Consider the following 24,065-nt stretch of genomic DNA (forward strand, 5'->3'; position numbering starts at 1 on the left):
GGCGTTTGTTGTTGTGTCTTTGTCTCAGTGTCTGTCTGTGTCTCAATGCCTGCCTGTGTCTCTATGTATGTCTATGTCTCTATGTCTGTCTGTGTCTCTATGTCTGTCTTGCCACATCCTTCCACTTCATTAGAAGAAGAGTAGGCTATTGCGTGCCAGTATCATGGTAATTTTTTTTCAATCAAGATAATTAATTGGGAAAAACGTAGAAAATCGCCGTCCTCGCCTGTGAAGCCTTAGCAGGACCCTCCTGAAAATAATGTTTGAAACAGTTGGAATAATAATACAAAAATTATCACACCACGAGGAGGTGTATTCATTCCCTCTTACAGAAAAATGTTTTTCCCATGGCAAGCAATCTGATACATTTAATTCTAAAAGATGAAATTTGAGCCAAAGTAAGTGATCAAAATCAAGCAAAAATGTACAAACCGTTCATCAACGTGAGAGACAAAATGTTTATATGGCTCTTGATGCCATTGCTGTTGAGTGTGTAAAGCTCTTCACTTAGCCATTATGGTGAATGTTAACACATCTGATCAGCATGGAATAGTGGATAAAACACCCTCTAGAGTTTGCCCTCAGGTAAGCCCTTCCACCAGCAGTGGCACGAGCAAGCAACATCAGGGCTGCAGTTTTGCTCTGCAACGTCTTATGGTATTGTGTCTTGTTGGGGAAATTCATGTGTGGGGATGTGGTCTGCGTTTTCCCTTTTCAGAAAAACGATGAAATGATAACTAAGCTGCGGGATGATTTCGAAACACAAGTTCGAGGTACCAAAAATAAAACCCCCACAAAAGTACCCGGCCCCCCCACCGCACGCCACGTGGACAGCGTTTATTGTGAGCATGCCTGCTCCCTGCCGCTACTTACACGCCACTCTGTGCGTGGGCTGCGCCATGCGCTGGCCGTAAATGTGTCCGTCTTGTGTGCATGACGCGAGGCGTTGGAGGGAAGCATGGAAACTAGATTGATAGGCGTTCCCCAACATACCACGGCGGATGGTGAAGTCGTTTTATCATCGTTCACCATTCTGCAAGAATGTGTCTTATTCTCTGCCCTTTGTGTAGGAAACTAAACCCATAGTGTTAAAAAAAACTCAACAGAGTCGAAGTTCTTTCTATAATGAGTATTTAGGCTGTGCTCATCTGTTTACAGCGCTGAGCCAGTGGTGGAGATCCATATTCATATGGCGGGGCAAGTCTCTCCATATTACAACCAACTGTTGACTCACCCACAAAGCGGTGCTCATCAACCACTGGGGGATGATGGGCAGAGTTAACCCCCCACTCCACAACCAAGATTTGAGCTTGGAACCTTCTTGATTGCGAGCCGCTTATCGTGTTTTATTGCTGTGCCTACGACTGTGCATTCATGTGCACGTAATGCACAAGCCGCCACGAGCGTGACGTCGCGTATGCGTTTGACCGGTCGGGCAAGATGTGTTGGCTCCGTCTGTGAACTCCGGCTTTGTCTGTTCGTGTTGGCAGGGTTGCCGCCTACTGTGGTTTTCCCACAGATTAACCGCGTTACATAAGAAATCTAAAACGGCGCAGAAATATAAATCGATATTATAACGAAAAAAATTTAAAAAATTTAGACAAATTACTGGCAGATAACCGCTCATAGTAAAACAGAAACATCCGAATGGATTTAGGGTGATTATTGCACTCGTCTAGCATATTATCACTTTTTAACAACAACAACAAAATCCAGAAAAACGCATGTCAAAAATTTTATAAATTGATTTGCATTTTAATGAGGGAAATAAGTATTTGACCCCCTCTCAATCAGAAAGATTTCTGGCTCCCAGGTGTCTTTTATACAGGTAACGAGCTGAGATTATGAGCACACTCTTAAAGGGAGTGCTTTGTTACCTGTATAAAAGACACCTGTTCACAGAAGCAATCAATAAATCAGATTCCAAACTCTCCACCATGGCCAAGACCAAAGAGCTCTCCAAGGGTGTCAGGGACAAGATTGTAGACCTACACAAGGCTGGAATGGGCTACAAGATCATCGCCAAGCAGCTTGGTGAGAAGGTGACAACAGTTGGTGCGATTATTCGCAAATGGAAGAAACACAAAAGAACTGTCAATCTCCCTCGGCCTGGGGCTCCATGCAAGATCTCACCTCGTGGAGTTGCAATGATCATGAGAACGGTGAGGAATCAGCCCATAACTACACGGGAGGATCTTGCCAATGATCTCAAGGCAGCTGGGACCATAGTCACCAATAAAACAGTTGGTAACACACTACGCCGTGAAGGACTGAAATCCTGCAGCGCCCGCAAGGTCCCCCTGCTCAAGAAAGCACATATACATGCCCGTCTGAAGTTTTCCAATGAACATCTGAATGATTCAGAGGACAACTGGGTGAAAGTGTTGTGGTCAGATGGCATCAACTCAACTCGCCGTGTTTGGAGGAGGAGAAATGCTGCCTATGACCCCAAGAACACCATCCCCACCGTCAAACAATGAGGTGGAAACATAATGCTTTGTGGGTGTTTTTCTGCTAAGGGGACAGGACAACTTCACCGCATCAAAGGGACGATGGACGGGGCTATGTACCGTCAAATCTTGGGTGAGAACCTCCTTCCCTCAGCCAGGGCATTTAAAATGGGTCGTGGATGGGTATTCCAGCATGACAATGACCCAAAACACACGGCCAAGGCAACAAAGGAGTGGCTCAAGAAGAAGCACATTAAGGTCCTGGAGTGGCCTAGCCAGTCTCCAGACCTTAATCCCATAGAAAATCTGTGGAGGGAGCTGAAGGTTCGAGTTGCCAAACGTCAGCCTCGAAACCTTAATGACTTGGAGAAGATCTGCAAAGCGGAGTGGGACAAATTCCCTCCTGAGATGTGTGCAAACCTGGTGGCCAACTTCAAGAAACGTCTGACCTCTGTGATTGCCAACAAGAGTTTTGCCACCAAGTACTAAGTCATGTTTTGCAGAGGGGTCAAATACTTATTTCCCTCATTAAAATGCAAATCAATGTATAACATTTTTGACATGCGTTTTTCTGGATTTTTTTGTTGTTATTCTGTCTCTCACTGTTCAAATACACCTACCATTAAAATTATAGACTGATCATTTCTTTGTCAGTGGGCAAACGTACAAAATCAGCAGGGGATGAAATACTTGTTTCCCTCACTGTAAGGGTGTGGGTGGCCAGCACCAAGCCCCACCACCTTTCTCTCCTAGTAGTAATGTTTACACTCCGCACCAGGTACTCATTTTAGGTTGTGTCGACCTCGGGGAGGCCCACGACAGGTTCAGATAATCGTCACTGGTGTTGGCCATGAGCGGGAATCGAACTCGAGTCGCCGGGTTCATAGTATAGCGCGCTATTCACTGCACTACCATTCTCCACTTCTACATTTACCCACAAACACTCACCCACACACCCAGCCACTCTCTCACTGACACACCCACTTGCTCACCACGCTGCATGTCACTCCACTTTTCTTTGTACTTCTTACCTCATACTGCTGTACTTCTTCCCTCCCATCGTCTCTTTTTCCTAAAGCTCTTTCAATAACTCTTTGGTTCTTTCGGTAAAGTCACGTATAAAGATAAAATAATAAAATAAATAAGACCATACGACGTTTCGATTGCAACACAAGCAATCATCATCAGGTATAAATGAAATAGCAACAAAAATCTAACCAGAAAACTATAGACAGACATATAAGCAGACAGATATCACCAAGATACTATATACCCTGCTCAATTCAATAAATGTGTTATCTACTATTATCTATCTCTTATCTATTACAACTCTCATAGTGCTGTGTGTTGTTGAGCTTTCAGGTATGTGCTTAACACCTGTGTTAAAATAAATATATGCATATATCTATCACTTATGTAGTGAGTTCAACTTAGTCGTAGACGTATTCTTGGAGGCAACACTTTTATTAACACCAACACACGGGGTAACTGCCCCTGAACAGAATAACAACCTATGGTGGTGATCACCAGGCTAACTACACTAATAACACCGTAACTAGTTACAACGGACCGGACCACAGCTTGGGTCCAGGTCCACGTGTTGGAGACTCTGTAGGATGCAGAAGAAGGTTTCTTCAGGATGAACAACAGCGCCAGTCCCTCTGGGGGACCCGGCTTATATCCTCTGTGGCGTGGCTGGCTGCGCCCTTGGCCACGACCACCTTCCAGAATCCTCGAGCAGGATCTCGACCCTGACACATGATCACCCCTAAGCCCCCACTTGGGGCCCCTGTGTAGACTTAACCGGTCACGTGTCCTCTGGGGTCAACCAGAGTGCCACGGCCCTTAGTAACTCCATTTCCATGGCCGCCACTCCCACACCCTATCATGTAGGGGCCGGCACTGTACGCCAAGCGTGGTGCCATCCAGCGCTATTTATCAGCGCTCACCGAGCCCCTCTAGGGCCGGTACTGCACCCATATCCTAGAGGTGTCCGCGATGTCGTTACACCGCACGCCGTGCCTCGCTAGGACCGGCATTACCCAGTGACATCCCGCGATGTCACTACACTTAGAAGAGAGTCTGGGGAATGGCATCTGTAGTCGGGTGGCAGGAATTGATCTGTGCCGAGATCTGGCACCGGTATTGTGTTGAACTTTATTACAATAGACTGCACAGCTCCGATAGACCTAGGGCCCTACTGAGAAATATGTCTACATTTGGTCTACAGTGGAAAAGGTAGCAACCCTAGCACGTGCGGGGAAGCGAGTTCAACCATCCCTGTTCCCCGCAGAGATGGAGGCCAAGTATGAGAAGAAGATGCGAGCGTTGCGCGACGAACTGGACCTCCGCCGGAAGACGGAGATTCATGAGGTGGAGGAGCGGAAGAACGGGCAGATCAACGCCCTCATGCGCAACCACGAGAAGGCGTTCAGTGACATCAAGAACTACTATAACGACATCACGCTGAACAACCTGGCGCTCATCAACTCGCTCAAGGTGAGCTGCGCGCACCGCACGCTAAGATAAGATGCAAACGGATTTTAAATGATGAATAGGTTCATTTGACTAACAATATTATAAGCGATCTATGCTTTGGGGTCGTTGCAACAGGGGAAGCATTACGCTTTAAAGCTTCTATACATCTCCCACCAATATAAGTATATCTATTAAATATTAAAATTTCTCCTCTGCGATGCTACAATCCACCTAGCAGCTACACAATGAGCACAATGGGAAGACAATGAGCACAATGGGAAGGAAATTAACAACGATTGTCATTTCGAGAGAGAGCCCCTGCCATAGTCACACAGAATTTCGAACGCTGGCTTTAAAGAGCTGTAAACGGAAAATGAGCACTTCCTCAGTGCTCATTTAAAGAGGAAATTGCTTTCACTGCCGAGTATTTAAATTAACCAGGAAAGCCTCAATTTTATTACCGAGTCGGCACTTTTTATCTTGACACCCTAATTTAGGCACAATTCCCCCCCACCAACCTACTGCTGTCTCCAGGCCTGCTGCTACTGGTGGCATTGGAAATATTCAGGGAGAATTAAGCCCCTAAAAAACAACAAAAGCAGCCATTTGCCACTAAGTTGCAATAACATCAGCACAGTGCTTGTGCGAGGCTAGGTGCACTTTGAAGCGATCCCGTGAAGTGTGGAAGGTTCACTGGCAGCAGATCAAGGGACAGTCTCAGGTTCTATGGGTTGACTGACCCAGATGATTGGCACATGCGCCACCTGTGCCCCCTACTGTGCCAACTTGCTGCATCCTAGCCACCCGGCGTGCTGCTCATTGTTGTAAGCGTCGCTCCTCTGCCTTTCGTTATTGCTGGAGGGCGTCTGCCTCCGACTGCCCAGTAGCATCCTTTATAAGTCTCCTCCACAGAAGTCAATCTAAACACAGCTGGTACCGGTCGTCGGCAAACCCTTCGCGCGTACGCACACACAGGCACGCACACGCACGCACACATCTCAAGCACGTATGTATGCACGCTCACGTAGGAGCAAGTGGAGGACATGAAGAAGAAGGAGGAGCGTCTGGAGAAGGAGATGGCAGAGACGGCGCAGCAGAACAAGCGTCTGACGGAGCCTCTACAGAGGGCGCGAGAGGAGGTCGCCGAGCTTAACCGGCAGCTCGCCAACTACACCAAGGACAAGACGCTGCTCGCGGTGAGCCCCCCTTATATTCAGAGACAAAGGTCCCCTGTGTAGCCCATGCAGGCTGTTGGGGCAAGTGCCGTTATCGAGGACCTATGAAGGCTGGCACGGCGCACCTACGAGGGAGCGGTGGGGGCAGCGTCATTCCTGCCCAGTCACCTTCATCTTCCTCCCCAAGGCTGATGTTTACATACTAAACCAGGTACCCATTTAAGGCTGAGTTGACCTAGGAGAAACCCACCACTGGTTCAAATTTTCGTCACTGATGTTGGTCGTGAGTGGTAATTGAGCTCAGGTCACCGGGTTCCCAAAAGAATATAACCTCACTGGGAATCCGTCCTCTCGACACGTGTATATCAACATGCCGCTCCCTTTCCTCACATCGACAACTATCGTGTTATTCCAACAATATCTATGCCCTTTGTGGTCATAAAATCATAATTATTTAACTCAAGTATTCATGTGTTTGACTGGCTGTGATGTTCATTATATAAATTCACAGTGTATAAGTTTTAAATTGCATAGTATAAATACATGTTTTCTACGTGTGTGTCAATTGACACTTTGAATGCTCTTACAAATAGCTTTTAGGATTTTTCCACGTGAAATATTTGAATAAAATGCCACCTCTCCTGACCTCCTTATCCTGACTAAACTTTGCAGAGTGCGAAGGCCAGACTGAAGGTGATGGACCAGGAGATGCAGGAGTTGAAGTGGGAGCACGAGGTGCTGATTCAGCGCTTTGCCAAGGTGAGCTCTCACACTCGGCTAAATAAACGTAAAAATAAAATAAATTGTAAGAAAACATTGACTTAAAGCTTTTGTGACTGCAGGAATTCATACTCTTTGGGTCTTTCGGTAAAGTCACGTAGATAAACTCGTCTACAAACTAAGCTGTGCCTGCGGCAGTAGTTACATTGGGGAAACTAAGCAACATGTCTCAGACCGTGTTCGCGAACACAAGGCAGATCTGAAACACGGTAGGACCAACACCTCTGCCATGGCTGATCATTGTTTTAACGCTGTGGGCACGCATGAAATTAATTTCTCCAAGACGAAGGTACTATGCAAACCCACTGGCTATCAACAAAGATTTGGTCATGAAGCCATCCAGATATATAAACATAAACACAATTTCAACGGAAAAGATGGGTACAAACTGAGCAATCATTGGAAGGACGTTATTAATCAGGTAAAGTCATAACTGGCTGTGATGCTTCCATCCTACCTGCCTGTGTTAGCAGTTATTTCCGACTCTCTGAGTTCCATTACCTTGTTAAATGTCTTTACATTAACAGGCTAAATGTCTCACTAACATAGCTGCTGCTCCCTTTTCCTCGATGTGGCGGTGGCGCTCGTTGTTTAATAGGCTGTATGTCTCTCATTAACACAGCCGCTGCTGCGGGAGCCATCTCACATTGACATGCTAATCTCTAATCTCGAGCAATACAATGGCTTCTTCAGCACCGTAGCCGTGGGGTTACATTAACAGATTGACATGCAAATCTCTACCAACACAATAGCCGAGGTATACCTAGCTCTGCGATCTTACATTTCCTTGCAAATTCCATCTCTAGCCCCACCCACTTACCCTTGGGTTGTACCCATCTAAAACCTTTATAACCTTTGGCTGCAGTAGCTCTCTCGCTATATTTCTTCCTGCCTCAGCAGTCCGCCTGCTGTATTTTTTCACCTAAAGACGATTGCTTGTGTTGCGATCGAAACGTCATGATTTTTTACAATTTTATTATTTTTCTATCTACGTGACTTTACCGAAAGACCCAAAGAGTATGTAAGGAAACAGTTGCCAGTTTTGCCGCACACGTAGACACTTCGAGAGCGATACACACAACATGTTTGGCTTTTTAACTGAGAAACGATGAGAGCTGCCACCGTGGTGTAGTGGTTACTAGCATGCTGGACTTGCCATCCAAATGTCCCCAGATAGATTCCAGTTCTCAGCGCGGCAGTTGAAACGATGGTGCAAGTTTCTCAAATCCCTCTCTGCCCTCATCTGTCCACCCAGCAGAAGGGGCCTGTGCTCAGCAACTGTGTTAAAAAATTATATTACTGACTCTTTGCTAAACCAAGCATCTGACCAGTCAACGTAATTTTCAATTGTCATCATGGATTTTCTCTGTGTACTCAAAATACTAATTGAGGAATTGGCCAAACATCTTTCAATAGAAAGAATATTCTGACAGACCTGTTCTTCACCTGAGGACGGCTGCTTGCGTTGTGGCCGAAACGTCGTGAGAATTATTTGATTATGTTTTATGTTTATTATTTTATTATTTCCCTTCTACGTGACTTTACCGAAAGAACCAAGAAGAGTCAATATGTAGTTCTGTAGTGTCATCTTCCACGGATGTTCTTTGATGCAGGGTTGTACACCGCTGGTGGTGAAAGTTCTGACCAGGAATTATTTGAATTATTTGCATCATTATGGTGACAGTGCAATTTCTGCATAATTTGGAAGACTTACACGAATTTTACATCAGATGTTCTACCGGCGCAAATTTCCCATTTAAATGAGACAATAGTTTATCTCACGCCACCCCTTCCGCGGATTATCTGTCCCCCCCTCATCAACCAAGATGCGTTGGGTACATGGGCCTGGTGGATATTCGTGCGTGCGGTTGGTTTTTTTTCCCAACGTTCTGCAGTGGGCCTTTGTTCTTGTATACAGCAAAAATATAATAAAAATATACGTTTTAAAACATCAGCTGCTGCTGCCAATAGCACAACGCTAATTCCCAGCGTGTGCCAACGACTCCTTCTCGTGTTTGTACGGGGGCTCACCTTTACGAGCACCATCACGAGCACCCGCGGTATGGACCAACAGATGCCCGGTCCTCATGCACGAATGCCTCCAACTTCGGTTGGACGGAGTTAAGCAAGAATAGATTATTGAATGGAATCATGACCCTGAATTTTGACAGTGAATGTTTGCATGCCCTGCTAGATACATAGCACACGATAAGAGCTGTTTGCTTTTTGGGTTGGAGCTTCCTCTAACCACACGAGGTGGTGACCTTTTGTATGGAGAAACAATGTTTGTGGTTAATAGTACACATTAAAACAAATAGTATCGGGCGGTGGTGGAGAGAGAGAATGGGAGTGGGGTAAGGAGACTATACGGGATAAGGTTGGGGGTGAGTGAGAGATTTTCCACTAATTATTATTTTGTGTTGTGTATTATATCAGATTGCATCAAGCTATAACCCATAACTAATAGGGATCTTGCCTATCAACATCTAGCAGTTCACCTGCAGCATTGCTTCAAACAAAGCCTGACTGCTAATGAGACACTGAATGTCGAAACCAGTCCAAAGTTTTGTTTGTAATAAACCAAGGCCACTGAAAGGATCTACGCCCCACGTGGCCGATGGAATGTGAAGGAAATACTTTCATATTCTTATGTGGAGGGACAGATATGAGAAGGTGAAGTATTGTTTGCTCATATATTTTGTTGAAATGTTATTTAATAATTCACGCAATATATTGAAATTGCAATAATTCAATATATTGCATTAAGCATTTATCAGATGGCAGAAGAGCTTCCACAACACGACAAAGCCAGACGATGACAATACCAGACTACATTTGAACCTCAGAACATCGGAGGCTATTGTTCGGGTGAGCTGTGTTGCCCCATCCAGTGCATTACCTAGATTTGGAACTCTCATCTCTCATTATCAATGATGAATACATCCATTTCCAAAAGTACAATCAATAAAATGTATTGAATTTGTTGTCCTTCCCCCACACCTCCAATTAGCATGGTTGGCTACGTATGGTGCGAAATAAGTTAACATACATACGTAGTAGTTAAGCCAAAATTAATTTAAATTCAAGCAAAGTTAAAGTTCTTGGTCATCTGTCAATTATTTTATTCTTTTAATTTTTAAAAGAATGCAGATTTTAATTCCTATTTTAATTTCTTCAGCCCTGTGAAATGCAATAATGCCTGACACGTCATGTGGAAACGAGTTGTCGATGCCCTAAGTGGGCGGCAGTGGTGTTGTAACGACCCCATTGTACACGACGCTGTTGTAATGTGCGGAAAGATGCTGGTGGATCTCTTAATTCTGACAGGATGTTGGACCTGGTATCCACGCTGGTGCAAGGGCATAGATAAGGGTGGCGAATATGCGATGGCCAGGTGGCGCAAAGGTCAGAGCACTGGGCTAGCCACACGACACGCTCGGTCACGGGTGTAAATTCGGAAATGAAACTGTGTTTCTGGGTTTGGATGTCAGCCCGGACATCAATCGCTGAACAAAAAGATAATTATATTCATAGAGGTTTTCACCTTCATTTGGCTTATTCCAGTTGTGAGACTTGAATAGTTTGGTTATAGGCAATGCATGCAGGGCATGTACAGGTTGTGCCTCTAGTGTGGCTAAAGAGGTCGATTCAAGTGAATTCACAAGTAGTTCTGCATCATCATATTGTGTTGTTGTTGTTCTGGAGACTGGGAGATCGATGATATTTGTTGTCACCAGATTGATAGCATTCGTCGTGATTTCTCACTTAACAGTGAGCCACGTGAAGGCTGAAGAGTTTAATTTTCCATTTGTGCATCAGATGTGGATACCTGATGCACAAATGGATATTAAAAACTCTCCAGTAGTATGTAACTTGTCAGAACAACGTATAACGACGCAATGCCCCGAACCACAAATACAAAGGAGACATCATCACAGCGATGATACACTCCGCTGCTCCTGATACGGTAATCTGACTTGACCAGTTTTAAAAAAAACTGGTGCAGAAAAAAAATAGAGCCACTAATCTCGGGGTAACTCATGGAGCTATTCTGTGTGTGAAGTTGTCCTGCCCCTTGATAAAATAACGAAACAGCCAATTTGCCCCTTCCTATATCAGTCCCTCTTTTACCCATCCTATCAATCACACAGCCTTCTGGAAATGCATAATAGCAGCATTGATTCAACACAAGCAAAACTCTGGACCGTTTTCCACATTCAGTGTCTCATCAGTCTGGCTCGCTTGAACCAATACTGGTGAACTGCCTGATGTTTATATGCAAGATCCTTATTAGTTATGGGTCCTAGTTTGATACGAAACTCTACAATGCAAAACGCAAAATAATCATGATCGTCGTTGTCCAGAATATAACAAATTAAATTATTTTATTGTTTATGCGGATGGACCGATATGTGAAGGAGGCGCATTGTATGGTGTTTATTTTGTTACTTACAGTCTCTACGATGCCGCAACCACCAGTGATGACCTTTAATGGAGACGTCGTTGCCACCACCGTGTGTTACAGGTGGAAAGCGAGCGGGACGAGCTGTACCGCAAGTTTGTGACGGCCGTCCACGAGGTGCAGCAGAAGAGCGGCTTCAAGAGCCTGCTGCTGGAGCGAAAGCTGGTGGCGCTCGCGCACGCCATGGAGAAGAAGGAAGCGCAGCTCAATGAGGTGCTGTCTGCCTCCAGCCTCGACCCGACGGCACTCAGCATTGTCACCCGCAAGCTGGAGGTAACAACAGGCTCTCCGCCGCATCTTCTTCAAATTATTATTGTTTATAATTTTGCTCGTTTACCCAGAAAAGCCTCGCCGAGTTTCAAGACTCTTTTTCAGGGAGGTCCTGATGCGGTGGTGAGATGTTATCTCCCTCGCCTAGTATGCATGAGAGCGTGGGTTCGATCCTGACCCTGACACCTGTATATTTGGAGTTTGTGTGATTTTTTCCTGGTCCTCTGGTTTTTTCCTCCACATTTAGAATCAACATCACGCGTTTAGATTATTTGGCTGCCATGAAATTCGTAATGGCTCAGTTGGCTTTACCTGGTAAAATTAAAATAAGTTTTAGTTTAGAGTTTTTCGCAGTAGGGGGCAATGTTGTTGCTGTGTGTAATCCTAATTTGAGTAATTTGCAGGTAATTTTTCAGCATTGGGATGATTGGCCAGTACAAATTACATTGTGTGTTGTTTTAGCTATGGGAGGAGGCCAGAGAACTCAGAGGAATCCCATGCATAATAGGGGGAGGACATACAAACTCAGCAGAGAAAAGCACCCAAGTCGGGAATTGAACCCAGGTCCTTCTTGCTTACCATTGCATCACCCTGCCACCCTAATTTACATTCCTTTCTAACAGACAAAAAATACAGAGCTAATGTTCCGGATTAAAATGTGTTTGAAGGATTGAGCAATATTTGTCAGTCAGCTAAAACTCAATCTTTAGATGTTGTTTGTCCAGAAAACTTGCTGAAACGGCATTATCACCATTATCATCACTGTGATGAAGCGGGCCAGCGTTTGGGACGCAGCACGGCTAAGGGAAACGTCTGTCCTCATGCTGTTGCCACGTGATGACCAGCTTCGCATTTTGTTCAGCGCTGTCATGAATGATTAACTCTCTTGCATGGCTCCTGTTCAGCATGCCAATATTGCCTAGGACCGGTTCAGATAATCTTCACCGGTGTTCGCTATGAGCAGGAATCGAACTCAGGTCACCGGCTTTGTCGCGCAGTGTGCTAACCTCTACACTACCGCTCCCCACTTTCTTTACACATCCCATTAGCCACACAGCCTTCCTTCTGGGAGTGCATAGTTTCAGCTGCAATGAGTTTAACATAAGGCTTGCTTGAACCAATTCTGGTGAACTGCCAGATGTGAAATGCAGGAATGGTCCCAATATTTATTTATGGTCCAATATGTGTTCATGCATTTACAAACTCTATATCAGTAATTGTGAGTAGACTACTATCTTGATGTTTTACAACGCAACATGAGAACACCAATAAACACACCTTATACAGGGAGGAACAATGTTCCACACTGCCCACCAGGGATTTATTGTCTGTCTGTCTGTCGTGCATAAATAAATATATAATACACACAGCTCTTTGATTGGTGGAGACCTTACAAACAGCTCTTTGATTGGTGGAGACCTTACAAACAGCTCTTTGATTGGTGGAGACCTACTGCCGGGTACGGAGAGGGGAGGGGCCTAAGGGAAGGAGGGTCAGGGGAGGGGCCTGAGGATATGGGGGGGGGTGGTCAGGGGAGGGGCCTAAGGGAAAGGGTGTCAGGGGAGGGGCCTAAGGGGGGAGGGGCCTAAGGGAGGGGGGGGGGCGATAGTTAAGGGGGCTGTCTGCCTGGCTACCTAAAGTCAAGTTTTCTTTTATACATACAGGTAGCAACAACAGGTTCCACACTGCCCACCAGGGATTATTTGTCTGTCTGTCGTGCACGAATGCGCTGTCCAAGAATGCGCTGTCCAACCAAGTTCCTACCTGCCCACTCCGAAGGAACGTGTTTGAGCTGCAAATGTTGCGTCTGGGTCGAATGTTTAGTGGAGACTTGCTCACTTATTATCTCATAAAACAAGTGTTGTTGTGATTGACATTGGCTGCGTGCCACTGCAGACGCTCTCACGTGTTAGCAATGTGGTGCAGGTGTTGACGCAACAGCAGTGGCAGCCAAGGCAGTGAGTGACTTGTCTCAACGTACACGTCTCGATCGTCGCGCTGTTTTTTTTCATGCAGGATGTCCTGGACTCAAAGAACAACGCCATAAAAGACTTGCAGTATGAGCTGGCGCGTGTGTGCAAGGTGAGAAGGCAATGCTCTGTGTTTTGTCATTATTTCATCAGTGTTTCTGCCAGTGTTCAGGCTTCAAATTTATTTGTGTGACTGGGTGAGAACTCCAGAGACCAGAAATTAGGCTAATTTGCAAGAGTGGCCTGGGTCACCAACATGACAAAAGCAATAACGTGAAAACAAAGTCCAGCAAGGAAGCAAATATAAATCGGAGCAAAAGCCATTTTTTTAACTGCACAAACATACATCAATATGAAATAAGGCTGGCGCATACCTATCAGGCAATCTGCCTTGCATAAAAACAAAATCTATTGGAAAGTTATTGTGACCCGTCCAGCCAGCATGCTAGGCCCCTCTGCATTTAATATTTTTGACAAAACGACACCGGGAGCTGCCATGGTAAAATTAAATCCAGAGGTCACTGCTTCGATTTAATCTCCCGACCTCTTGAAGTTTTGTGCCTTTGAGCCCCAAAAGCCCTTCCTGGGCATGAAATTATTTCAAAACAACTGGAGGAGCGATGAGTGTTGCCAACAGGGCTGTTGCTGTGAATTATGTCAACCGTAACACATGCATGGCCAAAGCAGCTGCTGTCTTCACAACCACTAGGAAGCCCGCTGGCTTTGGCTTCTGAACTGGCTGAGTGGGTCTGGTTCCAAATTCCGTGGTATCCATATTCGGAGAAAGCCAGAAAACGTACTTATTTCATTATTATTCATTATTTATGTTTTGGTTAGGCCACGTAATGATCTGACCAAATTATCGTCGTGTGACCCTCTCCACCAAGCAAATAAAATGATGAGATATACAAGCGTTTAACGCGCCAAGTGTTATTGTTTCAGCCTCACCAGTGAGTTGAACCATTCTCACAGCCAGTTTTAGCGATCCGATGCAAATAAATAAATGAATGAACACATACAGTTTTAGATGGTGCACAGCGCCAGTTTGTACACAATGTGCTGACAGCTGAATCAGTGGCGCGTGTTGTGCGCGTGCAGTTTAATTAGAGACGAGGACGATCTATTTGGTGTTTGAACATCCTAAAACCTGTTTTTATTGATACTGGAAAGAAAGGTACCATGATGTAGCTGCTCACCCCGAGCTATAAATGCCCTGATAGTGCATTGTCTTTGTGCTCTTCGCCTTTTGGCGTTCTCCGGTGTGGACCAATCAGTTTCAAAGACAATGCATATATTACCAGAGCATGTGTTTGTTTTCATGTTCACCACAAATATGTGTGCATAATAGAGGTTTTTTTGGGTTAGATCGTGTAAATATATAAATATGTCGTTAAAACCCGCCACCACTGGACACAGCCAACTAGTAAGGTTTGTCACGTAAACAGAACATACTCTTTGGTTCTTTCAGTAAAGTCACGTAGGTATAAAATAAAATAAATCACGACGTTTCCATCGCAACACAAGCGGTCGTTCTCAGGCGGAAATCAGACCCCCGCTTGCTTGCGATGGGCAAGCAAGCGGGGTCTGAGCTGGAAAGGAATTCCACCCCCGGACGCAAGCACGTCAGTTGTGTTAATGGGGGAGATTAGGGAGAGAGGGATTAGGGAGGGAGATTAGCATGAATGAGCTTCCATCGCCGAATAAGAGTATCATACCCGCATATGCGCACAACAGCAGTGTTAATGAGAGATTAGCACCATGAGAGTGCAATCCAAAGGACATGTGAGAGATCTAATAGAGAGGCATAGAGAGAGACACACAGAGAGTTGGAAATAACAGCAGGTAGGATGGAAACATCACAGTCAGTTAAGACTTTACCTGGTTAATAACGTCCTTCCAATGATTGCTCAGTTTGTACCCATCTTCTCGGTTGAAGGTGTGTCTGTGTTTATATATCTGGATGGCTTCATGAACAAATTTCTGAAGGTAGCCGGTAGGTTTGCAGAGTACCTACATCTTGGAAAAATCTATTTCATCTGAGCCCACAGCGTTAAAACAATGATCAGCAACGGCAGAGGTATTTGGTCCTACCGTGTTTCAGATCCACCTTGTGTTCATGATTCTTTGTAAAAGGTTTCAGTTTGGTGTTTTAACATCTTAACAGCTGTTTTGTTGCCAGAAAAAAGGGGAAAACCTATTCTCATATTTTGGTACTGGCAAAGGAGGTCCCATGATGTAGCAACGGGGTGACTTCACCCTTTAACAAGACAACAACCTAGGGTGGTGACCACCCTGGCTCACTACACTGGTTACTGAGTAACTATTAGCTCTGGACCCGGGTACAACAACATACTGCCTTGGTCCACGTGCTGGAAGACTCGCAGAACAGAGATCATAGACGAAGGGTTTCTTGCCCGGGACTGAGAACCCAGATCCCTCTCGGGACTCGGCTTATATTCTCTCTGGCGTGGCCGGCTCTGCCCTTGGCCATAACCCCCTTCCAGAACTGTCAGGAAGTACCTGGGTTCGAATCACGTGACGCTCCTAGCCCCCTCTTGGGGGCCCCCCTGTCATTCACACCGGTCACGTGTCCTCCCAGGTCAACCAGAGTGTCATGGCCTTACCCGACCTTCCCCTTCGGTCAGCACACACACACCGTGCCCTCTAGGGCTGGCACTGCACTCACAGCATGGTGAGATCCAGCGATGTCACTACACCTGTAAACACCTTCTGTTGATAGCTTCGGTAATACATATTTTGTACCAGATATAAATTTTTGTATTTTATGTACCGTGCCAAATCTGACTCTGATTTTTTTTCCCCAAACATCTGGCTAGTTTATCAGTTACTCCAGCAATGTACGGTATTTTGATCGTTTTAATTACATGGGCAGTTTCAATGCTCGTGTTATTTGATTTGGTTTTGGCATTCAATGCCCTGTTGATTTGTGCATCATTGTAACCGTTAATTTGCAGCGCTTCTTTAACATTTTGAATTTCACTTCTCAGACTATCACCATCTGTCACTTTCTTAGCTCGATGAATGAGCGTCTTGATAAGAGCAGATTTCTGTGCGGGTGATGGTGTAACTGCATTCAGATAGGCGTCAGTATGTGTTTTCTTTCAGTAAACGCTGTGTCTTATTTTACCATTTCGACCCCGTCCGAGCAGAATATCCAGAAATGGTAGAGTTCTGTCAGCTTCCACTTCCATGGTGAACTGGATGGATGGGTTTTGCTAGTTGTGATGATTTCGAAATGCGTTCAGTGTATCTTTGCAGTGTGGCCAGACCACCAATGTGTCATTCACATATCTAAACCAAGCAGAGGGTTTTAGCGTGCTTGAAGCTATTGCTTTTGTTTCAAAATCTTCCATGTACAACTTGGCTATCACAGGAGACAAAGGAGAGCCTATTGCTGCCCCTTCCTTTTGTTCTTTAGACAGTGTTCAGTTAGTCTTGGGATATCTTTGGCTAAACCTTTGTTCGTTACCAGAGTGTCGAGTAATTTAATTGACTGGTTGACCGGAACCCTCGTGAACAGAGAAGTTACATCAAAACTTACCAGAATATCTTTAGGTTAAGCTTAGTATCTTTCATTATATTTATGAGATGTTCAGAGTTTTTGATGAACGAAGAAGTCCTACCGATGTTGGGCTGTATTTGTTTCGTTACGTATTGTGCTAATTTGTACGTGGCAGAGCCTATTGTATTAACAATGGGTCTTAATGGGATATCAGGTTTGTGAATTTTTGGTAGCCCATAAAGTATTGGTGGTTTTGATGCCTTTGGTTTGATCAGGTATTGCTCTTCCTTGGGAATTGATGACTTAGCAATGATTGCCATTGTTTTACGTTCCAAGGTGCTGGTTGGGTCTCATTTCATTTTAAGGTAGGTACATTCATCCAGTAAATTTTAGTTTTATTCATTATCATAGTTCTCACGGGGCATCACAACAGTTGATCGACCCTTATCAGCAACAATAATTTGCATATCTTTATTTGCTCTCAATTCTCTTAAGGCTTTTGCTTCACTGAAGTTATTTTTTTTTGCTGTTCTCAATAATTTTGGCAACCTCATGCCTAGTCATCTCAGCTTGATTATGGGGGAGATGTCTAACTGCTGATTCCACTTCAGCAATGATCTCATCGAGAGGGATTCTACGTGGGGAAACAGCAAAGTTAAGACCTTTAGACAGGACTGAAACCATATCGCTGGAAAATCCAACGTTAGTCATGTTGATAACCGTTTTGTTTAAAAAAAAAAATATTTGTTTGTTCGTCAGTCTTGCAAATTTGTTAATTTGGGTAGTGTTAGTTTTGTTAAATACTCTATCAGCTGATTGCTGTGTCATTGTGTCGATTATATTCCAGTGATCTGTAGAGACGCTGTTACTAATTTCTACGCTTAAGGATATTACTTTGCTGTATGAGCAAAGTTATTGCTGGAGGATATTGATAGCTGTTGAGGTACAAAATAAATAAGCAGACAATATGCCTCCTCACATCTGTCCCAAAGCATTGTTAGTTGCTTATCATCCCCACAACGACGCTAACGATGATGTTGTTAAGGAGTGGGGGGGTGCCTATTTAATTGTGAAACTTAGCAGACAATTGATGCCTCAAGTAAATGTAAACAACGTCTCACAGTCCATTTTTAATTCCCTCAGGCCCACAACGACCTCTTGCGCACCTACGAGTCCAAGCTGGAGGCCTTTGGCATCCCGCGGGAGGAGCTGGGCTTCAAGCCGCTGGAGACGTCGGTGGCCGGGCAGACTCTGGGGAGGGGCCCCGCTGGCCTGGTGTCTGCCCCGACCTGAGCGCTCGAACCCTCGTGGGGGCTGATCACCCTCCACCCCACCCCCTTGAGACCCCAAACATTGAGATTTGAATATTATTGTTACGTTTGTTTCCCAGGAAAGGCTTACTGAGTTTCAACACCGTTTTGAGGAGAGTCTTGTCAAGATTTTACAGACGAAGGAGATGTTGCTGTGTTGTGTGTAAAACCCACTGAGTACTTTGCAGGTATGTTTTTTTTACCACTGGGATATTTGGCCATTACCAGTCGCATTGTGTAGTTTTAGCTTCAGGAGGAAAACCGGAGAATCCAGAGGAAACTCCTGCAGAATGTCGGGAGAGAACATACAAATGCCACACAGCAAGGCACACCAGTTATATTCAGTGTCCCTGTGGCTGTGGGGTGCAAGTGTCACCACTGCACCACCCTCCCGCCCACATGATAATTATTTTTGTTATTAATGCAGGGGGCCCCTTGCTCGGGAAGTTTATAGACGTGCCTGTATGGGGGAGCCCTCGCTGCTCACCATCCCTTGTGGCCCAGTCATTTCCAAACACATTTCCTGTATCGTAGTCGGGAATGTGGTGCAGTCGCCGGCAGGGTAGATGGGCCGTGAGTCAAAGCCGAACATGGTGACGCCTTAATCATACTGATCTCTTCATGAGCAATAGAAGTGAATGCTGCTGTGATAACCTTTTCATATGACAAGCAAAAATAAACAAGAAGACAATACGCCTCCTTCCCAGATCTTTCCCTCGACATCCAAATTCAAGTACTTTTTAAATACTGTATTCCATCAGCCGCACAGCCTTCTGGGAAGTCATAATTTCACCAGCATTGGTTTAACACGAGCAAAAATCTGGACCGGTTTTGACATTCATTGTCTTATCAGCTGCCAGGCAATGCTGGTGAACCAATGCTGGTGAAATGCCAGATGTTTATAGGCAAGGATAATCTCTCTTACATATGGGTCCTAGTTTGATGCAAAACTATAAATACCTTAGCATAATTGTGAAGAATTTAAGTAAGAAAATAATAAGCAGACACTATTGAGCTAATCTTGTTACTGATATTCTCCAGAACGACTATTGTGTTTACATATGAAAAGGTTATTTTTAGTATTATTCACATCTGTCTGTTTTGTATATATTTGATACAAGACAACTGAATGTGTCCACCTTAAGTGCTAGTGTCCAGCGATATTTTGGTCTGCATCCATGGACGAGCGGAGGGCTTGCCTTGAAAATGGCGCATGTGATTTTGAGCGGTTGACGCATGTGTACAATAAATGTCTTGACCGCTGCAGCCATCCAAGCGGGCTCCCTTCGTGTATGTGAGCCAAGATTGTAAGAAGCCCCAAGTGGCTCTACAATGACAGTTTCACTTTTATCCCAATACCCCCGAGAGTGCAGTGCATCGCAGGTGGGCATTGCTTGAAGCGGCTGGGTGGCTCAGCGGGAGAGCGAGCGGCTCACAATCGCAAGGTTACGAGTTCATATCGTGGTTAGTAGGTTGACTCGGCCTATCATCCCTGCCTCCTGGTTCGATAAAATGAGTTCTACTCATGGTATTGTGGGAAAATTAATAGCAATTTTTCCTATAGTCCCTGGCATAAGAACATGTAATTTCCACCACTTAAGATTGTAAACATGAGATGAGGCCTGCTTCACTGTGCATGAGATCTTTTTGACACTTTCAAGTTCACGCTCATCAGCCATAATTGCAAATTATCAGTCAGAAACAGCCGAGTATTTCCATCTTAATGGTATTCTCAGAACTTTAACTTGACATCTGAATGTCCCCCCTCCGTTTGCTAATTTCCCCAACGTGATCGCGATTGTCCTTTTGGCGTCGTATTCAAAAGACGAAGAATCCTATGAAACATCTCACAGAGGAGTGTAACGTTTTGTTTTGGATAATATAGCCCACGGAAGAGAATATCACAGAGCTACTTCTGAGAACCCTTGTTCAAGTGACACCTCTGGTCCCCACACAGAAGACGGTCGAGCTTTCTAACTCGCTCTGCACATGAGAGTGAAGTTCATTACATGACAGTCAAACCGATATTTCATTCTGCGAGCTGGAGTTTTGTCAAATTAATCACAGAACCAAGGTTAGTGTGATAGATTTTTTTTTAGCATTCATTGGTGAACGGCGCTGAGACCATCAACTCCGGATTGGAACCCAGGCTCGGCGCTCTAATAATGCAACGTGTGGTGCACTAACGTGTTATGATAGTCACAGCACAGTATGCGGACATCTCGTGACATTGAAATGACAAGCAGCGCTCACATGCACAGTAGTTTAAAGAATCGACAGTAACTGCGGTTATTCTAGCTGCAAATCATTCCCTTGCACACTGAAGCATACTCTACCTGAGCCCGAAATATGTTGGGTGTGCGACAAGAAAGATGATGGCCGATGGACGGTGACAGAATGTCAGCCAAAGAAGAAACGCAGCCTTGAGTCCGACCATCACAGAAATGGAGTGAAGAGATTAGTTCATGTTCAGGAAAGACATGGATCGTGGCATTGCAAGACCGTAAGGAAGAGTGACAGTGACGGCAGTCCTTCATCCAGCAGTGGATAGATCATGGCTGATGATGACGAGGAGGATGAGCCAAGTAAGGGCTTTGTGGGACTTTTTCTTATTAGCAGTTTGCTGAGCAATGACCCACACGTAAAGCGGCCAGCTATAAACAGCACGATCAAAGTTGTACTCAACATTGTGTTCAACACGTGTCTCGAATAGAGAAAGTTCATGCTCTATTGTGCTGGCGGAAAGGCCTCGATGAGAGGGAGTTTTGGCCCAGACTTCCATGCAAGCCAAACGTCTTTAAAAGAGGTGGGAGTGCCCACACTTGACCCAACCGCACGCGACCTGCCGATCGACTGATCGGCAGGTCGCGTGGTGTAAACGTGTGTACTGCTTGGTGGGGTGGGCCGAATAATTTAGACCATTGTCCAATTTAACATGTAGGCTTTCGCGACCAGTATTATTCATAATAAAGGCTTTTGGGTTAGATCGCATAAGTATAAATGTGTCGCAACCCTCTACCACCCGACACGGACAAACAGTAAAAAATGTCACGTTAACAAGACGCCAATTAGTTACTTATTCAGCCCACCGATGTGTTTGAAGAGTGAATCCACAACATGTAGAATTTGAGTAGTACGACGACGTTCCACTGGAACTTACATCCAGCATCTTCCGGCGATTTGCCAGAATAGTGAAGCCATCCACCTGCTTCCGGTCTCAAACAGTGCAGGACGACGTCATCATTGAACCCCATCAGGTTTCAAGAAAGTAAAATTTGGTACGGTACACAAAATTCAAAAACTAGTGTCTTGTACTAAAGATGAATTACCTCAGTTATCAACAGAAGGTGTATATCGTATCAATTGCTTATGCGGTAATGCTATATTGGACAGACTGGATGTAACATTAGCATAAGACTAAAAGAACACCAATGGAACAATACATTCTCTCAAACACAACTGCCGGCAGTGGCAGAACATGCTTGCCAACAAGGACACTCAATTGATTTTGATAACATTGAAGTGTTATTTAAAACTAATTATTACTGGCCAAGACTAATTCGAGAATCCATCGAAATTGAGAGAATTACCAATAATTTTAACTGCTCTGATAGCTACAGACTTAGCGAAGCCTGGAAGCGTATTAAGTCATCTTTATATATAAAAGGGAAATTTGTGAATGTGTGTCTGCTCGAAATGTTTAGCGTACTTCCCGACATGCAACAAACTTTAAATTTGGCATGTGGGTAACTTCCAGACTGTACACAATGCAAAAAGTAGAAAAACCCGCATACAGGACTGGCGAGAATCGATATCTGGTGAGCGTTTTTGGTATCGATTAAACGAGAATAGGCCGATTCTAAAGAAATCTACAACCTTCGATTCCTTTTGCGCGATTTAAAGAATCGAATCTTGGCGCGTTGGGTTTATTTTAATTAATAAGGTAATGATCAAAGTTTTATTTTCATTTGTATATATATTTCCCCCCGGGCAACGCCGGGTACTTCCCGCTAGTACACAATACATATTACAATTCATTATAGAGGAATCACATACTAATTAACTGATTACTAATCTTTCGATTTAAAGCTTTCGTGACTGCAGGGATTCGTCTTCTTGGTTCTTTCGGTAAAGTCACGTAGAATGGAAATAATAAAATAAAACATAATAAAATAATTCTCACGACGTTTCAGCCACAACGCAAGCAGACCTGGTCTTCACCTGAGGACATGTGCTTGCGTTGTGGCCGAAACGTCGTGAGAATTATTTTATAATGTGTCATTTTATTATTTCCATTCTACGTGACTTTACCGAAAGAACCAAGAAGATGATTACTAATCTATTATATAATTACAATACCCCCACCTCCGCCTCTGATCTAGAAATCTGATGGGGTTGAAATGTTGCGGCTTTGCTCTCCAACACACGGGGGGGGGCTGTACTAGTGACGAATTGGCATGTTCTGTTGACGTGATAAACCTAATTGGCTGTGTCGGGTGGTGGCGGGTTTAACGACACATTTATCAATTTACGTTATCTAACCCAAAAACCTCTATTATATGGGTATTACGTGGTAAACCAAAAAGGAAAGAAGTCCGGTGTCCATCGATTCCGTTCAGGCGGCAGCATTGAACCGACGCCATCGCCTTCTCGAGTTCTAGACAAACCCTCTCCCGATTCACTTCCATTGTATTTAAATGTCAGTTTCACATCAGGATCTCGCGTTGCATTTCTAAGCCTCCTCTGCCTCGGGAATGTCGTCGGCCGCAAGGGCTGTTGGACCCCCGGGGCTGCTGTTGTTGAGATGGTGGTGGGGCACGGGGAATGCGCTGCCAGGGGGGTGCCGCGTTCGTCCTCCCAACAACAACAACAATGCCTGCTCACAACAATGCATTGTTTCAGCAGCATTGCCATTTTACTTTATGTACAGTATATATGCGCTTATTTAGTAGTGACGATGTGATTGTCGAAGGGGTTTATCTGTTACTCAATATCTACGAATAATGTAACTTTTCGTATACTTGTTTTAAAAAAAGACATTTAACACGTACAGTAATTGTGATCAGGCCGCACGGTTGTAAGTGCAATATCCAGCTCTGACTGCCCACCCTGCCTCTCTTCTTTCACTGCACTATGAAGAAGGGCCGTTGTCTGAAACGTTGACGAGGTATATTGTTTTACTCTTAAGGCCACAATGTTGTTGTTGGATTTAGTTGTGTTATTTGTGCTCTTGCACTCCGTGCCAACTCTGCAGCGCCACCGAATAGTTCAAAACAACCCCACACCGCCTGAGTCGGTCGCCTGCGGGGCCTGACGGCTTCACCGCTGCTGTGCCCGCAACAACAACAAGGACGAGGAGGAGGCGCAGTGGAGCCGCGCGACATTCCGAGGGGTGGAGGAGGTGGAGGAGGAGGACTTTACCTCGAGCTCAATACCAGAGGGGTGACTGCAGTTCAAAGCAAGACCACGTTGGTTGTGAAGTCTGGAGGCTGCTGCTGTTTACGAGGGTCCTGCTACAGTGGGGATCCTTGGACGACACAACTAAGCAGTCTATAATAATGACAGCACGTAGGCTTAAGCAGACAATTGCAGACAAAAACAATACTTTCATTTTATAGAGCGTAATTCATGCCAATAGCGTCCCACA

The 24,065-nt window shown here is 44.8% G+C and overlaps 1 protein-coding gene across 2 annotated transcripts in view; it reads left to right on the forward strand.

Annotated features, from left to right (window-relative positions):
• DRC4 (dynein regulatory complex subunit 4) overlaps positions 1-19,684 on the forward strand; it is a 31,351-nt gene extending 11,667 nt beyond the window's left edge. Inside the window, exons 5-11 of one of the 2 annotated variants that reach the window (XM_078879727.1) lie at positions 719-773; positions 4,744-4,949; positions 5,957-6,124; positions 6,776-6,862; positions 11,409-11,618; positions 13,632-13,697; positions 18,252-19,684. In XM_078879727.1, the coding sequence (XP_078735853.1) occupies positions 719-773; positions 4,744-4,949; positions 5,957-6,124; positions 6,776-6,862; positions 11,409-11,618; positions 13,632-13,697; positions 18,252-18,401 (942 nt within the window). In that variant the 3' untranslated portion in view covers positions 18,402-19,684. Of the gene's footprint in view, positions 1-718; positions 843-4,743; positions 4,950-5,956; positions 6,125-6,775; positions 6,863-11,408; positions 11,619-13,631; positions 13,698-18,251 lie in introns of those variants that run through there. The other variant, XM_078879728.1, reaches the window with a different exon arrangement.
• The last annotated feature ends 4,381 nt before the right edge of the window (positions 19,685-24,065 follow it).

Source organism: Lampetra fluviatilis, chromosome 54 (genome assembly GCF_964198595.1).
Source record: "Lampetra fluviatilis chromosome 54, kcLamFluv1.1, whole genome shotgun sequence".
Taxonomy (NCBI): Eukaryota; Metazoa; Chordata; class Hyperoartia; order Petromyzontiformes; family Petromyzontidae; genus Lampetra; species Lampetra fluviatilis.